Here is a 20,728-nt window from a genome sequence, read left to right as displayed (position 1 = left end):
ATGTATATTAAACAAGCACTTATAATAGCCACAGTGCAATATTCTGAGGGAACCCTGCTTTCTTAAAACATGATTTTCTAAGCAGTTATCAACCTCAAACTCTGTGCCGATGTGGATGTTTCCAGAAGCTGTGATTTAAGCAGCGCGCCACTGATTTTCGGAGGCACGCTAGCTCCTTGAGGCCACCAGGATTCTATTAAGTGCTTTAGAAGAGGTAATCTAATCTACTGAATTGGCCTGAGAGATTGAAAGCACCTCCAAAGAGAAGCAACTTCTCCACCTCTCAGTGATCAGATCGGGGACCTGGGAATATGATTAGCTGTTTAGGAAAGGTAGGTGAAAGTACTGGGCAGAGGGCAGGCAATTATCTCTTTGCTATGTGTTAGCAGCATTTTCGCCCAGCTGATAAATTACTTCCAGCTGTTGGCAACAATTTTCTCCTCATCATGGCAGGAGCAAGAGACACGGGCAAACGTTGAAGAGCAGTGCGAGTGGCTGATTAAATCCAAGATCCAGCTGGAGGCCAGAGTAAAGGAGCTGTCGGAGAGGGTGGAGGAAGAAGAGGAGCTAAATTCTGAGCTGACTGCCAGGGGGCGGAAACTTGAAGATGAATGTTCTGAGTTGAAGAAAGAAATCGATGACCTGGAAACAATATTGGCGAAGTCAGAGAAGGAGAAGCGAGCCACAGAGCACAAGGTACTTTTTCCATAACGTTAGTTAAGAAGGCCCGGCAGCCAGAATTCCACTCTCAAATCAGGTTTTGGTATCCGACTTGCTCTATTTAATTAAAACAGCGGCCTGCAATTTTATAGCATTGAGAGTCAGAACTGGCACAAAATATAGGGTCTGATAAACTGTGCTGTCCTGATTCACATTTCCAGTTTGAACTTATGGAACCGTATTTAATCTCCCAAATGAAACGTTTTCATTTGCTCCAATCCTATTGCATCTGAACTCTGTCATAGAATAAAATGGTTTCATCGGGCCTGTAAGAAACCTTTTTTTTTTTTTGGAAGGAGAGTGAGCATGATAGGGTTTGCTAAAAGATAATTCAGGGTGTGCCTGAGTCCCCTGCTGTATCACTGATTTAGAGTTTGACCTCGAAGATGTCAGTTAATTCTAGTTAAGGACTTCCGAGTTTTGTTTGGGCTGAGGGTTTGGTTGAGGGTTAACTTGTGCATCTATGTGTGGATCGAGGACAGTGAGGAGGCCGCATAAGCCTCCGGGAACCACAGTCTCCACAGTGACACCGTAATTTTGGCAGACTATTAAATAGCACTCTTATTTTTGTATATATCAGCTGGAACCTTTAACTGCCACTTTCTTGGGATACTGAGGCACAACACAATCTGAGGTGTCATGCCATGACACCTCAGAAAAAAGTGCAATCACCTTTAGTGTTGTTACTGTGATATAATACTGTGAATCACATTGACCATCCAACTTCTTTCATATTAATAATGTTAATGAATAAATAATTATTTATACATATTAATCTTTAAACAGAATACTTCATTTCCTGACCATGACAGCTAACAGATCCCTTTTGTGGGGGAAAACCTGAATTTAGTGTTTCAGGAATTTGGCTGAATGCAGCTCTTGATGACACCGGATACTTCATGGGTTGTTCTGGACTCCAGAGGAGAGACGACCCTCAGTGTTACCCCCGGCGTTCCGGCAGAGTCTTTAACGAAGCCGCCATCTTCTTCCCACAGGTCAAGAACCTGACTGAGGAAGTCGAGTTTCTAAATGAGGATATCAGCAAACTTAACAGAGCAGCCAAGGCTGTGCAGGAGGCCCATCAGCAGACTCTGGATGACCTGCACGTGGAGGAGGAGCAGCTCAGCAGCCTGAGCAAGGCAAACCTGAAGCTGGAACAGCAAGTTTGTGAGGTCGGTAGCGGCGTATCTGGTTGGTTAGTGACCTGGCTACATATACACCTAACTCCAGGTTTTACTTCATTAATTTATCTTGACAGTTTCAGGAAAACCTAGTAGCAGAGTTTGTTTTCCTGATGATTGAGAATAAAAGTGTTCTTTTTCTTATACGCTAAACCACAGCAGTATGAGAGAGGTCTCCGCACGTAATCTGTCAGTTTTTAAATGCAACTTTCAATCCTGGGCAATGGGAAACGAACATTAAGACGAATGGTAAAGGGTTGTCACCTTAGGTGACTGGCTTTTCCTCATATCTCCCACGGAACCTGGTGTTTTGCCCCACAGATATGCTGGTACTCTATTTGACACTGGTTTGGAAGAATTCGTTTTAAAGGCCATGTGTGTTTCCCATGGTGTGCCAAGAATTATTTATTGTTGAAAGATATGTGAACACAAGCTGTGTTCTACCTACACTACTGGAAAATACTTTTAAGATGATGCCCATTTTGCCTCTAAATGCCCTGTGAAATAAAGCTGTTTCACACCAGTCTCAATGTGTGGGTTCATAATTCTTCCTTTTTCCCACCCCGGCTGACATAGTGTATGCATTCATGCTCTCAGTAGTCACCAAAGTGCAGCCTTTAAAAATTGTTGACAAGAGTGTTAGGATTTTTTTCCTTATCTACTGCTTTTTCTTCCTGCCTCTATATAAATTTTTTCTATTACCTATTAGTTGTATTACATTTCTTCCGACTTCCACTAATTACATATCTCACACATCCACACACTTATTCTCTCCTGACGTCTTAGTCCATTCAGGCTGCTATAGTAAAATTCCATAAACTGGTCGCAAATAAATAGCAGTTTGTGTCCCACAGTTCTGGAGGCTAGAAAGTCCATGAGCAAAGTGCCAGCAGACTTGGCGTCTAGTGAGAACACATTTCCTGGTTTACAGAGGGTGACTGCTCCGTGTGTCCTCACATGGCAGAAGGAACACGGGAGCTCTACAGGGTCTCTTTTATAAGGACTAATACCATTCACCGGGGCTCCACCCTTAGGACCTCATCACTTCCCAAAGGCCCCACCTCCCAACACCGTCACATTGGGGATTAGGATTTTAAAGCATGACTTTGACAGGGACACAGACTCCACTCCACAGCACTCGCTGTTCTACTTTCAGACTTTTACATATGTCCTTTCCAGAATCTCTCCCTCCCTCCCAGTTTGAGTTTCATCTCTTTGGTTGGTTACAGAGCGTATCTTCCATTGTTACAAGGTAAACATATCAATAAACAAAAGGCCATATTGTGGCCGTTACCTGGTTTCCTGCAAAACTAACCTCCATATCATCCTTGGCACTATTACTCCATGCAAAACTGGAATGTTCTGATGGGGAACATTCAGTGAGGAAGCAGAATATGGCATGATGTCACGAACTGGAAGAGGGTACCAAGGTGGTGACGAGGCTTGGAAATCATGCCGTGTGAGAATGTGTTTGAATGGGCCAGTGATGCCGAGGAGTTCTTCCAGATTATTAAGGATGATCAGGCGGAAACTGATTTGCTTGGTGTTGCTCCAGGGAGCAGAGCTTGTACTTGGGGATAGAATTTCCAGGGAATATTTTGGCTTCTTATGAAGAAGCACTCCCCAGTAAATGGACTTATCCACCCGTGAAATGAGCTGCCATGTGAAGAAGTGAGCTTCCTATCATTGGAAAGCGATCAATCAAGGGCTCACTGGCCATTTCTTGTTTGTTCCTTCCCTAAGACAGAATTTCTATTCTGTAATTTCTAACGTTTTGTTTTATCCCTGTGATTTCTGGATTCTTTTGTCAACCTATTGACATATGCAGTATTTATTTGGAAATCTCTCTGTTATTGGGCATCATTTATAGAATTTGTGCTTGTATCTTTCTTTTTCCAGAAGGTAAGTGGTTAATGAACACATCTAGTGAAGTATAAACTCTACCTATTTATTTGGCTAAATAATATCTCTTTCTGTCAGCTTGAGGGTGCCCTTGAGCAGGAGAGAAAAGCAAGAATGAACTGTGAAAGGGAGCTGCATAAACTGGAGGGCGATTTAAAGCTGAACCGGGAAAGTCTGGAGAACCTGGAGAGCAGCCAGCGACACCTGGCAGAAGAGCTGAGGAAGTAGGCCACCTTTCTGTTGACGTGAGATTCTTGGAGACCTTATATTAGAAGGAATAGCTTTCTCGTTTCATTTATCCTTAGCACTCCAGGGCCAGATAGCTCAAGACCCAAGGCAAGGATAACAGGCCTAGGAAATGATTTTTTTTTTCTTTGCTGTGCTTTATAGCTGTAAAAAGAGAGTAAATGCAATATCTAGAAGGATGTAACTGAGAAAGTATCTGACTAGCAGATGAGAAAGAATAATATAAGGTATATGAGATGTAAATTATTGGGAACCTTCAGCTGTAAATCAAAAAATAAAAATGTCTCTCTCCTTTTACTCATGATGAAACCAATGTCATGATATGTTAAAAAAAAAATTGATCCTGATGTGAAGACTGATATACTCTCTGGTTACTTAAATAATATATGTTTGCCAGACATAATTAATATTTATATAGGAACTTTGATCAAATAATTTACTATATAAACATTAAACCTTCAAATCTGAACCCATGAAGATGATTAAAATTGGGGAAATTTTCTATTCATTTGGATTCCTTATACCCCAAGGAACTTAGAGCAAGATGGCTTTCTCAGTGTAGTTCTCCACATCAGTGACATGATTTTCTCACCTTCTCCCTTTTCTCATCTTCCTCTGTTTAACTAGACTTTTTTTTTTTCTTTTAACCATTAGGGATTTTCCATTTATTTAGATTATACCAAATAAGAGAGGAAAACAGTGAGGATGAAGAGTAAGACAGGCCAGGTTAAACACTGCAGTGTGTCAGTGGTTGAGGCCCACAGTAAAAGAGGGAGGAGAGTCCAGTGACCAGCCATGAGCATCTGACTCTCTTGTTGGTATATACGTATGCTATTATGTATGCTCTTGGTGAGGCTTGACTCATATTCTACTAATGAGCTACTGGGCTTAAAAGGTGTTTAGAAATGATGAAACAAATGACTTTATGGATGGAACGGAATAATGTAAACATGATGATAGAGTTCCCTTTGCATTCAATTTTGAAGATCGTGTTTCAGTGCAAATGATAACTGGCAAAGTGTAAATGATACTCTGTGTTGTGTAGGCCACAGGTCAAGAGCTTTAGCATTTTAGAAATCCATAGTTTTATTTATTTATTTTATTTTTATTATTTTTTGTTTTTCTTTTTGTTTTTTTAAGACGGAGGTTTGCTCTTGTTACCCAGGCACGATCTCGGCTCACCGCAACCTCCGCCTCCTGGGTTCAGGCAATTCTCCTGCCTCAGCCTCCTGAGTAGCTGGGATTACAGGCACGCGCCACCATGCCCAGCTAATTTTTTGTATTTTTAGTAGAGACGGGGTTTCACCATGTTGACCAGGATGGTCTTGATCTCTTGACCTCGTGATCCACCCGCCTCAGCCTCCCAAAGTGCTGGGATTATAGGCTTGAGCCACCGTGCCCGGCCCGAAATCCATAGTTTTAAAAAGTTGTAACTTAATCGTAAAACTTTTTCCCTAGGTAGACCTATGTATATCTGAGACAATACGTGATAAAGGTGGCATTTCAAATTAGTGATGATGAAATACTTAGTAAATGGTACTGGAATTATTAGCTATTCATTTCCTGAGATAAGAGAAATTCCTACCTCATACAATGTATACACCCAAACTTCAGTTGCACTGATGAACTCAATGTCAAAACAAAGTCATAAAACATTAGAAGATGCAACATTATTCACAATGGCCAATACATGGAAACAATCTAAATATCCTTTGATAGATGAATGGATAAAGAAAATGTGGGGTGTGTGTGTGCGTATATATACGTATACACAAAAACCTATTGAAATAAATGAATTAGAATTTAAAAGATGAAAAAAAACCCAAACACACATACATACATTCACACATATATCTGTAAACATACATATGTATAATCTAAATACACACACAATGGACAGTTACTCAGCCTTGGACAGAAATCCCTGCCACGTGCAACAACTTGGATGAATTTGGAGGACATTATACAAAGTGAAATAAGCCAGTCACAAAAAGGATAAAGACTACATGATTCCACTGATAGAAGTATCTAAAATAATCAAATTCACAGAAACAAATTTATAGCAAAGTGGTTGTCCAGGGCTGGGAGGAGAGAGAAATAATGGAGACTTGTTCAATGAGTATAAAGTTGGTTATGCAAGAGGATTAAGTTCTAGAGATCCGCTTTACAACACTGTACCTATAGTTAACAATACTGTATTTTGTTCTTAAAAACTTAAGAGAGTAGAGCTCATGTTAAGTGTTCTTACCACAATTTAAAACAGTTTTTAAAAATATAATCAATAAGTCTTAGGAGATTGACAGGTTAAATCTTCTTGAACAAGTCACAAAAAGCCAAAGACAAAAGGAAGATATCGATATATTTGACATCAAAATTTTAAACATGTGACAAATGCCAACATAAATAGATTGGAAGCAAGATGTAAAGTGAGAGAAAAATTTGTAATAAATATAAAAAATATCAAAAATCAAAGGAAAATTTATAATTAGATGAACAACCTAATAGAAAAATGAGCAAAGGACACAAATAGTTCTTTTGATTTATTGATAATCTAAAAATACGAATAGTTGACAGGATGTAGTCATTACTAGTAATTGAGAACATTCAAAAAGAAAAATGAAATACTATTCTATTGTCTAAGAAAATTTGGGTAGTATGTTATTCTCTACAAATGTAGAGAAACAGTGATCTCACAGTGTTAGTGGAGATTAAAAGAGAGGGTTATCATGTGTTTTAGCACTTACATTACCCAACAATTTCCTGCTCAGTATCCACTCTAGAGAAATGTGTATTCAAGGGGCATGATTATGAACAGTGTGATTTGTAAAAGCAAAATATTAAGGAAGCCCAAGTGCTTATTAATTGGGAAATTCACAAACTAAGGAATGTCTAAATCTTAAAATGCCATGGCATAGTTAATTTTTAAATGGAGTATTCTGTGTAGGCCTGTGTAGAAAAAATAATGGAGTAATAATACATTATTAATATAATAATTAGCTTAAAATATAATAGCTTAAGATTTTTAAGCTTAATATATTGTTAAGAATAATGTTATTCTTAAAATAACATTCTCAATTCAATAATGTATTGAATTAAGTTCAATACATTATTGAACTTTGTAACATTTAAAATATTAAAGATAATATTTAACATATAATAAATGGTATTCTTATCAATATCTTAATGTAATAATGTATTAATATGGATTGTTATTAATCTATAAATGCAAACATACACAATATTCTATCATTGTAAAGAAAATGGAACTCTACAGCTACATATGCACATGCAAGCACAAACATATGTCAGTAGTTAAATTTCTGGAAGGATTTATACTAGATGGATAATGGTGGTTCCCTCTAGTGGGAAAGTGGGGATTGGGTATTATATTAGTTTGTTTCCATGTTGCTGATAAAGACATATCTGAGACTGGCTAATTTCTACAGGAAAAAAGGGTTTAATAAACTTAACAGTTCTACTTTGCTTGGGAGGCCTCACAATCATAGCAGAAGACAAGGACAAGCAAGTCACATCTCATAGGGATGGCGGCAGGAAAAAAGAGAGAGAGAACTTGTGCAGGGGAAAGCCTTTTTATGAAACCATCAGATCTTGTGAGACTAATTCACTATCATGAGAACAGCACAGCAAAGACTAGCCCCCATGATTCAATTATCTCCCACAGAGTCCCTCTCGCAACACATGGAAGTTCAAGATGAGATTTGGGTGGGGACACAGCCAAACCATATCATTCTGCCCTTGGCCCCTCCGAAATCTCATGTCCTCACATTTCAAAACCAGCCATGCCTTCCCAACGGTCCCCCAAGGTCTTAACTCATTTCAGCTTTAATTTAAAAGTCCACAGTCCACGGTCTCATCTGAGACAAGGCAGGTCCCTTCTGCCTATGAGCCTGTAAATTCAAAAGCAAGTTAGTTATTTCCTAGTCACAATGTGGGTACAGGCATTGCCTAAATACAGCCATTCCAAATGAGAGAAATTGGCCAAAACAAAGGGCTACAGGCCCCATGCAAGTCTGTAATCCAGCAGAGCAATCAAATCCTAAAGCTCCAAAATGATCCCCCCATGTCTCACCTCCAGGGTACACTGATGCAAGAGGTGAGTTCCCATGGTCTTGGGCAGCTCCTCCCCTGTGGCTCTGCAGGGTACAGCCTCCTTCCTGGCTGCTATCATGGGCTGGTTGTATGTTTGCGGCTTTTCCAGGTATACAGTGCAAGCTGTCAGTGGATATACCATTCTGGTGTCTGGAGGACAGTGGCCCTCTTCTCACAGTTCCACTTGGAACTGCCCCAGTAGGGACTCTGTGTGGGGGCCCTGACCCCACTTTTCTCTTCTGCACTGCTCTAGCAGAGGTTTTCCATGAGGACCCCACAACAAACTTCTGCTTGGACATCCAAACATTTCCATACATCTTCTGAAACCTAGGTGGAGGTTCCCAAACTCCAATTCTTGACTTCTGTGTACTTGCAGGCTCCACACCAGGTCGAAGTTGCCAGGGCTTGGGGCTTGCACCCTCTGAAGCTATGACCCAAGCTCTATGTTAACCACTCTGAGCCATGGCTGGAGCAGCTGAGATGCAGGGCATCAAGTCCCTAGGCTGCACACAACACAGGGACCCTTGGCCCAGCCCAGGAAACCCTTTTTCCTCCTAGGCCTCTATGCCTGTGTTGGAAGGGGCTTCAGTGAAGACCTCTGACATGCCCTGTTGTCTTGGGGATTAACTTTCAGTGCCTTGTTATTTACATAAATTTCTACAGCTGACTTGATTTTTTTCTCAGAAATAGGGATTTTCTTTTCTATCACATTGTCAGGCTGCAAATCTTCTGAACTTTTATGTTCTGCTTTCCTTGTAAAATGAATGCAGGCCAGGCACAGTGGCTCACGCCTGTAATCCTAACAATTTGGGAGGCCAAGGCAGTCAGATTGCCTTTGCTCAGAAATTCAAGACCAGCCTGGGCAACATGGTGAAATCCTGTCTCTGCTAAATACAAAAAATTAGCTGGGCATGATGGCATGTGCCTATAGTCTCAGCTACTCAGGAGGCTGAGGCAGGAGAATTACTTGAACCTGGGAGGTGGAGGTTGCAGTGAGCCAAGATTACACCACTGCATTCCAGCCTGGGTGACAGAGCGAGACTCAGTCTCCAAAACAACAATAACAACAAACAAACAAACAAAAAGCTGAATGCATTTAACAGCACCCAAGTCACCTCTTGAATGCTTTGCTGCTTAGAAATTCCACCAGATACCCTAAATCATCTCTCTCAAAACAAAGTTCCACAAATCTCAAGGGCAGGGACAAAATGCCACCAATTTCTTTGCTAAAACATAACAAGAGTCACCTTTGCTTCAGTTCCCAGCAGGTTCCTTATCTCCATCTGAGACTACCTTGTCCAAAGGATTTTATTATCCATTTCATTATCAGCATTTTGGTCAAAGCTATTCAACAAATCTCTAGGGAGTTCCAAACTTTCCCCCATTTGTCTTTCTTCTTCTGAGTCCTCCAAACTGTTCCAAGCTCTGCCTGTTACCCATTTCCAAAGTCGCTTCCACATTTTTGGGTAGCTTTTCAGCAGCGCCCCACTATGCTAGTACCAATTTACTGTACTATTCCATTTCCACACTGCTGATAAAGATTTACCTTATACAGGAAAGAGGGTTTAACAGACTTATAGTTCTGTATGGCTGGGAGGCCTCATAATCATGGTGGAAGGCAAGGCGGAGGAAGTCACACTTAACATGAATGGTGACAGGCAAAAAGAGAAATTGTTCAGAACAGCGCCTCTTTATAAAATCATTACATCTTGTGAGACTTACTCACTCTCATGAGGATAACATAGGAAAGACTTGCCTAAATGAGTCAGTTACCTCCCATTGGTTCCTCCCACAGCACGTGGAAATTAAAGATAAGATTCAGGTGGAGACTCAGCCAAGCCATGTCAGGTATCGTAGCTAAGAAAACTTCAGATGTAGGTATAATCATTGAAGTTTAAAAATGAGAATAAATTATTGTATTATATCTATAATTTTAAAAATATTTAAACAGAATGGTATTTTCATTTTTTGGTCAAAGCCTGTTTTTTTATTGATATATAATAATTGTACATATTTTTGGAGTACATGTGCTATTTTGATACCTGTATACAATCTTCCGAGATTCAATTGTGGTAATTGGGATATCTATCACATCAAACATTTATCTTTTCTTTGTGTTAGGAATATTACAATTCTAACTACTTTAAACAAAATGTTATTATTCTGAACAATTGTATTTGTTATATTTTTCTAAACAGAAAAGAATTAGAAGTGAGTCAGATGAATTCAAAAGTGGAGAATGAGAAAGGCCTGGTAGCTCAGCTTCGGAAGATGGTTAAAGAGCATCAGGTAATCGATTATCAAATATGCCTGTGTGCTTATATTCAGATCCAGGGGTGACGACTGGCAGTTCCATGACACATTTATGCCAAGGTATTCATACCCTTAACCAACCACAGGCAGAGGCGGAAAAGACCAGTGGTTAAGAAGGGAAATTGTGGCATTCCACAGATAGAGTTAAGCTTAAATTTCCTTATGAGAATAATAAAAGTGAATACCTAATTTGTTGAATGTTTGCTGTGAACGAGGCATTGTGCTAAAATCCAAAACTTGTTTTTTCAGTCATGAATCCTTCTGGCAACCATTGAGCTCATATTATTAAATGCAATGATATATTTAAGTAATAAGCACAGTGCCTGACCCGTGGTATGCATGCAGTGTTAGCAATTTAATTTTTATAATAATTATTCTTTGTGATTAGAAGGTGAGTGACTGAAAATCAGTAAGTTCTATAGGTACTTGTAGCCTCAAAACATTATGTGATAATAAATAGCTATTTATAAGTTTTAGACTGTGTGAGTTTCATAGCATATGACCATGTTATAAAGTAATTTTACACACAAATGCACACACACGTTCAGATGGATAATTTCCCTTTGGTGCTAAATAAATATCTTAGTAATATAACTATGGCTCGAAATACTTTTGGAACCTCTTTCTGATATTTATCTCCTGAAATATTTTGAGCCAAATAAGAAAACCAGTCTCAACGTTTTGTAAACAGATTTTAGTTTCAGACATGCTATTAACCTGCAAGTGGTTATGGTATTCATTGGGCTTGACTTCAAATGACTCTTGACCTTATTAAAATAAAAAAAAATTTCAATATATCCAAAAGACAAATTTCCTTACCTTAATGCCTTCAGAAAGTTCTATAAAGATTATTTCTGACAGAACATTTCAGAAATGTTTGGTTCCATGGTGGTATGATTTGGGATCAATGTTGTTTTGGATCCCATGATAACCAGCTGGAAGAGGATCACGGTTACTTGAATGTGAAAATCATACTTTTTTTTTAAAGCACCTTTTCCATCATACCTTATCTGTAGAACTGGTAGACTACTTATTTGGTATAATCTAGAAATTAGTTTTTTCTAAGCCACAGTACTCTTATTTAATGGAAAGGAAAACATATTCTAAAACAGTTTCTATCTTGTTTTCTCCTCTCTCTAACCTATGCCTAATTATTTAAAGTGATGAGGATAACAGAGTGGCTTCATTGTTCTGGAATACAGTGATGCTATCAGGATTTATAGACTGATTTGACCTGTACTAAAAGGGCTTGCGGCTCCGCCAGCCGTTAGCCCCTCTTTTTCCAATAATCTTGCCTCTGATGATGTCGCATCACTTCCCACTTTATCAGTCCACATTCCTTTGCCAACTCCCCTTTGTTGTTTTGGATCTCTTACTTGAAATCTCCTGCAGACTAGAAAACCAAGTAACCAAGATTTTTAGAATTATGTGTAAAATTAAATTGATATTGTTTAAGTAAATTGCTTGAAATTGAAGATGTTCATTTTTTTGATCACAATTTTGCCCAAGTCCCAGATAGTTGAGATCAATGAATTTCAGATGAGGAAGATTTTTGTATATAAAATTTATTATCCCAATTTTCATACGTGCTCTTAAACACTCTTGTGTCATATGAAAGATATTTTCCTATTTCTTTGGGAAATACTCTTTACTAAGCTTTCTCCTCCATGTATATAATTTAATGAGCTTGCCCATCATCAGGGGCTGAGTGATTTGGAAGAAATGCAAATTCTAATTCTGGTTTTGGTCCTGAATTGGGGCAAATCACTTAGCTTCTGTCTATTGTGTTTTCTTTAGTTATGCATTGAGAACCAAAAGTTTCATGTTAGCTTTGTAATTTAAAAAATAGAGTAAAGCTCTTAAATATGGACTATGCTACAAGTGCTTAGTAAAAGTCAAAATTATTTATTGGTACAGACTCAAATAAAGGACTTGAAAGAGAAACTAGAAGCTGAAAGGACCACTCGAGCCAAGATGGAAAGGGAGAGAGCTGACCTCACCCAAGACCTGGTTGACTTGAATGAGAGGCTGGAGGAGGTAGGAGGAGCCAGTTTGGCTCAGCTGGAAATAACTAAGAAACAGGAAACGAAATTCCAGAGGCTTCGCCAAGACATGGAAGAGGCCACACTGCACTTTGAGGCAACTTCTGCGTCTTTGAAGAAGAGACATGCAGACAACCTAGCTGAGCTCGAGGGCCAGGTAGAAAATCTGCAGCAGGTGAAGCAGAGACTGGAAAAAGACAAGAGTGACTTGCAGCTGGAAGTAGATGACCTCCTGACCCGTGTTGAGCAGATGACCAGAGCTAAGGTAGATACTCCCATGCTATCCTCATGGGCTTCTGAACATGTAAGTAGGAAGGGGAAGAAATGAGAGGGGAGGGAAAAGAAAAATAGGGCTCATGGGCTTAGTGATTCGATGTATTTTCTAATGAAGACTATAGTTCTTCGTATGGAATAGATCAGGCCTAACCTTAGTGGCCATTGTAAAGGTCACGCATCCATCACCTGAATGTGACCTGAAAGTGGCTTCTGCTTTTACCAGAATTCCAATCCATGTTTCTTACGGGTCTTTTTAGTGACAGCATAAGTAAGTGAGCTGGAAATCTGAGGCCACTATCTATATCTTCCTTGAAGAATGACTTTTGTTGTGAGCGCTCCCTGGTGATGGCATGGATACTCCTAGAGCCTATAATGAATGGTGTACACAAATAGCTTTGCTGAGAGGAGGAAACTTTTCCTCCCTCGTGTCCTCTGGCATCGCTTTAATCAGCCGGTACTATAAGGAAGGCTCATCACATGTTCATTCTTTACTGAGCCCATTCACCTACATGCCGCAAGCTCTCATGTCAAATGGTAACTACCCGATCACGGATAACAGGGACCCTGTCTTCGGGTAGTTGAGAGGAGCTTTGCTTTAGATTAAGCAGAGCAGATGCCTAGTTGCTGCAATCTCTTCTCCTTGTGAGCAGATTTTAATAAAGTCATCTGGGAAAGATACGGCCTGACAATAAAGCTTGATCTTCATGGACTAGGGCCAGAAAAATGTAGAATATCTTCAGTGATATAGAGTGGTTTCTGAAATGTTTAACGGTAATTCCTTTTAAATACCTTACTAAGTAGAAAGAAACAATCTGTGTCTGTCTGTCTGTCTGTCTCTCTCTCACCTCTTTCTTAGTTCATTCCTTGGTGTTTTAGTTCATTTCTGCTGCTCTAACAAAATACCACACGCTGAGTAATTTATAAATAATAGAAAGTTATTTCTCACAGTTCTGGAGGCTGGCAAGTCCAAGATCAAAGTAGCAACAGGTTTATTGTCAGAGGAGGGCTCTCTGCTTTAAAGACGTGCCTCTTGCTGCATCCTCACATTGCAGAAGAGCAAAAACAGGAAAGGGCCGGATGCTCCCTTGCACCTTTAAGATCACTAATCTCATTCACGGAGGCTCATGTCCTCATGACTTCATCACCTCCTAAAGGCCCCACCTAACACTATCACACTGGCAGTGGTTTCAACATACGAATTTTGGGGGGACATGTTCAGTCCATAGCATTCTACTTCTGGCCCCTCAAATTTATGTCCTTTGCATAAGCACCCCAAGAGGCTCCAGAGACTTAAGTCATTTCAGTGTCAACTCAAACGTCTAAAGTCTCATCTAAATCATATAGGAGGGAAACTCAAGGCATGATTCATCTTAAGGCAAATTCTCCCTCCAGCTGTGAGCTTGTGAAATCAAACAAGTTATGTGTTTCCACAATAAAATAGTGGAACGGGCATAGCACAGACATTCCCCTTCCAAAAAAAGAGAAATCAGAAAGAAAAAAGAGGTAACAAAGGGAAAATCACAACACAAACAAAGCGAATAACATGAAATCTTGTAAGTTGGGAATAATCATTTTTGACTCCATGTTTCCATGATCTTCTGGACATACTGAGGTGAAGTTTGGGTCCCCAGGACCCCATGTAGCACTGCTCCCCTGGCAGCACCTCTCAGGAGTTGAAGTTGGCTGCTTGTGGCTCTCCCAGGTTAGTGGGAGAGCTTGCTGGTGGCTCTATAAGTCTGGGGTGTTGGGGGCAACTCTGCCCCCACAGTTCCACTAAGCACTGCCATGGTGGGGGCTCTCTGCAGTGGCTCTTGCTCCCATGGCAATTCTCTGCCTGAACCCCAAGGCTCTCCAAAATATCCTTTGAAATCATGGTGGAGGAGCTATGCTTCGGTATCTCCTGCAGAGCTTGCACTCTGTGGATGCTGCTATGGATTACAGCATGTGCCTTCCAGAGTGGTGACCTGAGCTGAACCTGAGCCTGCCTGAGTGGCAGAGGAGCACTGCACTGGCATGTGGGGAGCTAAGAGTAGAGGCAGCCCTGGGCTGCAAGCTCTGAGATCTCATGGGAATCCTCTCTTGAAATCACATTTCCTTCAAGGCCCTGGCCTTCTGGGCCTTTGTAGGCAGGGCAGCCACAAAGGTCTCAGAAATATCTTCAGGGTCATCCTTCCATCGACCCGATGAATAGCGCCTGGCTTCTTTCTATCCCTACTAACGTCCTTATCAAATGTTTGCTTGTCTACATCCTTAGTGTTTTTTCTTTCTGAAAATACTTTTTTATTCTTCACAATCTGGCCAGGCTGAGAATTTTCTAAGATCTTTAAATTCTGCTTCTCTTTGATTATACATTTCATCTTTATTTCTTTCTCTCTGTATTTTGTTTTAAGCAATCAAGAGAAACCATGGAGCCCCGAACACTTTAAGGATTTCTTCCACCAAATGTCCCAGTTCATCATTCTTACAGTTTACCTTCCACAAGGGACTAGGGCATAGTTCAGCCAAGTTCTTTGGCACTTTGTAATAAGGATGGTCTGTCTTCCAGTTTCCAGTAAAATATCCCCAGCTTCCATTTTAAGACCTCAGTAGAATTGCCTTACTGTCTGTATTTCTACCAGCATTATAATCACAGCCAGCCAACTAATCTCTAAGAAGATTAATTCTCTCTCTACAGTTCTCCTCTTCTTGTCAGCCCTACCAGAAGGATTCTCAATGCTCCATTCATGGGAATATAGGCTTTTTCTAACAGTAGGTGTGTACTTCACTACCTCCGTTCTCCTTTAATCCCTGCCATCTGTCTTTATTTCTCCTGAAGCTGGCACTTCCTCTGAACATTTCTGTCGCTGGCACGTGGTTCTTTTTATAACTCAGGTTCTAGGCCTGAACCGCCTCTTTCTTCCTTGTTTGCTTTTCAGTCAATTATTGCAGCAGGTCAGTCTTTACCATGTCATCGTTTTCTATTCCCATTCCCATGTAGCGCTCTCTCTACCTGTCAACTAGATTACTGCAGTGGTTTCCTTTTTTGCTTCTAGTCTTTCATTTTTTAAAACCATTTTATATTTATATATCCAAATTAATATTTATAGAGTGTTCAGAATATTTACAAAGCATGGATTTATTGAATTATGTCCCCGCTTAAAAATGAACTCCAAACTTCTGCTTTCAAGGTACCTTGTAACCTGTGATCAGAGTCAGCCTGTCTTGCCAGTTTTAGATCCCATTGCTTCGTTTCATGGATCTTCCATTTCAGCTTGCTTTTCACCAAATATTCATTTTTACACCAATGTGTCTTTTCCAAACTAATTATTTTCTTTGGAACGCTCAAGTTCAACCTCCTGCATGAAGAACTTGCCTGTTTTTGAGTTCCTGTAGTACTTTGGGGGTCCCTCTTTATACTGCTGCATTATCTAGTTTTTTAACTTTGCTTAAACTGAAAGCAGAAACTAGGTTTCATTTTCATGTTTACTCTGTGCTTTGTAGAGTCTGCGCAGTCAATTACTAGCATCAGCTTTTACGTATGCCTCTTGGAGCTCATGGATTCAGTGACTTGTCCAAGGCCACACAACTCTATGGAGAAGATGAACTTCAATTCCAAATCCTGTGTATATCTGTTGGGGAGCACGTCCTGCTGCTACTTTAAATATTTGTTGGCACGACAAATGGTTTCTGTTCCCTCTCATAGGCATATACATCAGGCTAAACTGTTCCTTGAGTTGTTTACTTTATCATTTTCTGAATTATAATGCCAAGAATGCCAATGCTCAGTGGTACCACAAAGACAAGCATTTTCAAAAGCATATTATGCTGACAGAGAGGCTCAGGGCAATTTAGAAGTTGTAGGAAATCTCACAATTATCTCGATTATTTTGAATTCCCATTGGTCCCAGCATTTCTGGGATGCAGGATTTTTATGCATCATTTTAAGAATCAGCTATAAGATAAATGTTTCTTATTCCATTAACCTTCTCATCCCTGGTATCAGAACATACCATTTATCCTTATGCTTAAATTAAAAATTCTTTTGAGGGTACAAGTGTTTTGCATGCTATATCCCTATACAGGCCTCTTAGATAAACAATCTAATTGTCTTTTGCTGATTCTGTTTATGAAAATACGTTTTACATGGAAACACTATACTAGTGGTTAGCATTGCCTGTGTGGACACCTTCCATGTGAGGCTCTGCCAAAGGCGAGTGCCTTTTCTATCTGCCCAAGTGGGCTGCCTCCTCTACAGATACACGGAACCCAGCTGGCCCTCACCACATGGACCTCTCTTGAGGAACTGGGAAATTTTGGGCTCCTTTTCTTGCTATTTCTACACACCATTGACTAAGTTGTCTTGTAGAGGTCTGTGCTTTTTTCACCCTAAGCAAACAGGTGCATAGCACAGCATACTCAAGGCCACAAACAGGTGCCATTTCTCACACCTGGATATATTCCTCCTGGCTCAGTTAACAGGTCATTTACTGTTGGAGACATCATAAAACAAAAAGGGTTTTCATAATCATCCTATTTTTACCCATTTTCCTCTGGAGCCCAGCATTCATGCCAATGTGGGCCACCTAGGACATGAAGTCAGTTAATCCTTAACATTTCCTTTGTCACTGCTTCATACGACAGAGGCCTAGGAATCTAATATTGACATTTTCTGTGTGTGTGTGTGCATCTGCACAGGCAGTTTCAGTTCACATTCCGATTCTGACATTTAACCACTCTGTGAATTTGGGATAGTTATTTAGCCTCTCTGATGCTCAGTTTTCTCATTTATAAAACAGAGGCAATCTGAACTTTTGAGAGATAGTGTGAGGAAAAAAAAATAAGCATGCCAACTTTGACTGTCAAAGTCATTTTCAGAAGTGAGAGCAAACAAAATTCAACATATAATTAGAAACTGTGCAGACAACCTAAAAACTGTCACATTCATCATGACTTGAGCTTTCTTCTAGTTATGAGTGGACAGCGGGGACGATTGAGCATGCTGGGTATTTAACATTAATGCCCTAACCTATGTGAAGCTGATGGCATTGTATGAGAAGCTGGCCACTGAATCTCTGTGAAGCCTGTTTTCACCAGGCCTGGGTGTGCTGTAGGACCTCTGTGAACTGGAACTATATAGCACTGCATTGGAGATGTAAGAAGACGTAATTTAGTAGTCTTTCATAGAATAACCATTAGTAAGTGAGACAGCCAGGTGAGAGGGGGTCCCTGGAGAAACTCCAACCAGCCTGCCCACTGGAGTGGAGCCTGGGAAACTTCATGCCATTTGCAGTGGGGTGGAGCCCGGCCCCTCCTCTTTCTATGTGGAACCTGGGATTCAAGCTGCAGGTGGGAAGCACTCTAGCAGGGACTCTAGCCTTGTGAGAATCTCTGTTTCCCCCTTTTCTTCCTTTCCATCCAGGAAAACCATCTTGCTCACCATTCAAATAGTCTGTGACCCTGAATTTTCCTGGCCAGAGACAAAGAACCATCTGTAGCTGACCTAAGGAAAAGTCGTACAACATAGCGTGAGGAAAACGGTCTTCAGCAGAGCATAGGCTGCAGCTAGAGGCGGTCAAGGTTTTGGCTGATACAGAAGTTTTCCAGAGGACTAAACATGGCATCACCCTTGAAACCTTCCTGGTCCTTTGGCCATGGCTCTATCATAGCAATTAGGTTAACACGGAAACGATTAGGCTCCTCATCAGTTTTCTTCATCTCACCAGACCTCACTGTTTTCTCAAAATTTCATTGGTGAAATCTTTTCTTTGTCTCCCAATGCTTCCATTTCCATAGCATGGAACTTAGGAGAGAGCTGGGTGTGTAACAAGCACCCAATCAAGTTAACTGCTGCTGCTGTTGTCTTAATAGTGTCATCATCACCATCACCAATGGTGGGGCAGACGGACGGCATTCAAGGATGATTTATACATGGTTTCATGAAAACAGCTATGTAAAGTCTGTAGAACCGTGCAAGGCACCACCAGTGTAATAGTGTAATTTTACTTTTACTCTTTCTGACCATATAAATAATAAGAATGCAAACGACAGTTAATTCATATGCTAAAGGGAATACCTCATCCTACATTTGGCAGCTCTTAGTCCTGTCTGAGGACCTTGGGCCTCAAAACCATGGGCATGAGTTCTCGGAGTGTGGCAAGAATCTGGTGATTAGATTGGTTACTTAAATTGGGTATATTGGGCAAAGGCCAATGTCGTATCTTTTTCTCCAAGCACGAAAAGCCAATTCTGAGAAGTTGAGTTTGGGGATTGAAGTATTCACCCAACAGGGTCATCTTGAGCTTGTGGCCATAGTCATTTGTGGGGTACAGTTGCTTTGACTGCTCACATTTCTGTTATTAGGCTGCTGCAGCTCAGACCCATCCACTTCCTTCTATCCTGCTTGGGCAGCCTTCCAGATTTCCTTCCTCTTTTTTCCCTCTCCTCCCTCTTTTCCTTCCCCTTCATCTGCTGCTTCCCCCTTGGATATTGCTCTCCTATGTGTCAGGCACTATTCTAGACAATGGGGGTTATATATTTAAACTGGATCTATTCCCTCATGAAAGTTATGTTCTAGAGGAAAAGATAGTTAAATATGTAGTCAGACAATAATCATGTACCTTATTAGTGTTTGACATGCTGCCTTCTCCAGAAAAGTAAATAATTCTGGAAAGAATCCTAATACTCCAGACTTTGGGTGTCTCCCAAGACACTTATACTCTGCAAAGCTTAGGCCTCTTGTGGTCCAGACCCTAGAGGTGATCGTACTTGTTGAAATCAGAAAATGTGGTCTCCCAATGCTGGCTGAGCTCTTCACTATAGAAGAGAGCATGTGGGTCCCTGGAGCCACTCCTCCCCGACTCCTTTGTGCAGCTGATTCAGAGTATCCTCTGTGAGCCATGACCAGCCCTTCTTTCTCAACTCATAGGCAAATGCTGAGAAACTCTGTTCTGTGTATGAAGAGCGCTTGAATGAAGCAAATGCAAAACTAGATAAGGTGACTCAGTTGGCAAATGACCTGACAGCACAAAAGACAAAGCTGTGGAGTGAGAGTGGTAAGTAAGTGTGCTGCGTGACTCACAGCACTTCTTCATCCGGGCAGACTCGTGAAGGCACAACTGAGATAATGAACTACCCACTGCGGCTGCGTGGGCACCTGAAGATCCCGTGGGAGGAATGCTGCCCTGAGACAGCCTTGCCACACACAGGCCTCTTCTCTAGGAAGTGTTACCTCTGTGCCACTTGCCAACTCCTACCTAGTTCCCCTCCCAGAAATAGAAAAGTATAGTAATATGCCATCAGCAGAAGCAACTCTCAAGATCAAAAGATGGGAGGGGCAATCCACAGTCTACTAGTAGACTTTTTTTTTTTATATAATTTCTACCTTATTGAATATTTTTTAATTAAAAAAATTTTTTTTGGATTATAAATCTACATCTCTTTTCACACGGGGCAAAGCAGTGGTCTGTGTGGTTGGCTACCTGATCATGTGTGATTGGACCCCATTCTCTCTGACCTCTTTTCCTACAGGCCCTTTCTCTCACTCTGCATCGGCCACCTCCTTCTGTGCCTTCAACACCCCGGGCACACTCCCACCCTAGAGTCTCTCCCTGGCGGCTCACTCTGCCTGGAACAGCTTATTAATGCTGCAGAGGTTTGAGGACAGGGCTTATTCAAGTGGATATCTGGGGCAAGTCAGGATAGGCCCTGTTGAGAAGGTGACGTTTGAATACTGTCAACCCATTTCCTCAAGTGCTTCTCTCTCCATAGTATTTATTAAGTTCAAACAAACTACTTATTTGATACAATAAATATATTTGTCTCCATCTGTCAGAACATAAGTTCCAGGAGGTCAAGGGTCTTTGTTCATTGATGTATGTCAATCATCTAGAACACTGCCTGGCTCTTATTGATCCTCCATAAACATTTGATAAATGAAAGTAAAAGAATGTCCTATAGTTT

General features: G+C 40.7%; 1 protein-coding gene across 1 annotated transcript in view; it reads left to right on the top strand.

Moving 5' to 3' along the window:
- The window catches only part of MYH15 (myosin heavy chain 15), a 153,146-nt gene that overhangs the window by 86,658 nt on the left and 45,760 nt on the right, over window positions 1–20,728 (top strand). The window contains exons 23-28 of the mRNA XM_078352276.1: window positions 454–696; window positions 1,716–1,892; window positions 3,882–4,027; window positions 10,358–10,448; window positions 12,390–12,779; window positions 19,695–19,821. Coding sequence (XP_078208402.1) covers window positions 454–696; window positions 1,716–1,892; window positions 3,882–4,027; window positions 10,358–10,448; window positions 12,390–12,779; window positions 19,695–19,821 — 1,174 coding nt within the window. The remainder of the gene's footprint in view (window positions 1–453; window positions 697–1,715; window positions 1,893–3,881; window positions 4,028–10,357; window positions 10,449–12,389; window positions 12,780–19,694; window positions 19,822–20,728) is intronic.

This window comes from Callithrix jacchus, chromosome 15 (genome assembly GCF_049354715.1).
Source record: "Callithrix jacchus isolate 240 chromosome 15, calJac240_pri, whole genome shotgun sequence".
NCBI lineage: Eukaryota > Metazoa > Chordata > Mammalia > Primates > Cebidae > Callithrix > Callithrix jacchus.
Note: the sequence above shows the minus strand (reverse complement) of the source record. Positions and strands in the feature narration are given on the sequence as shown.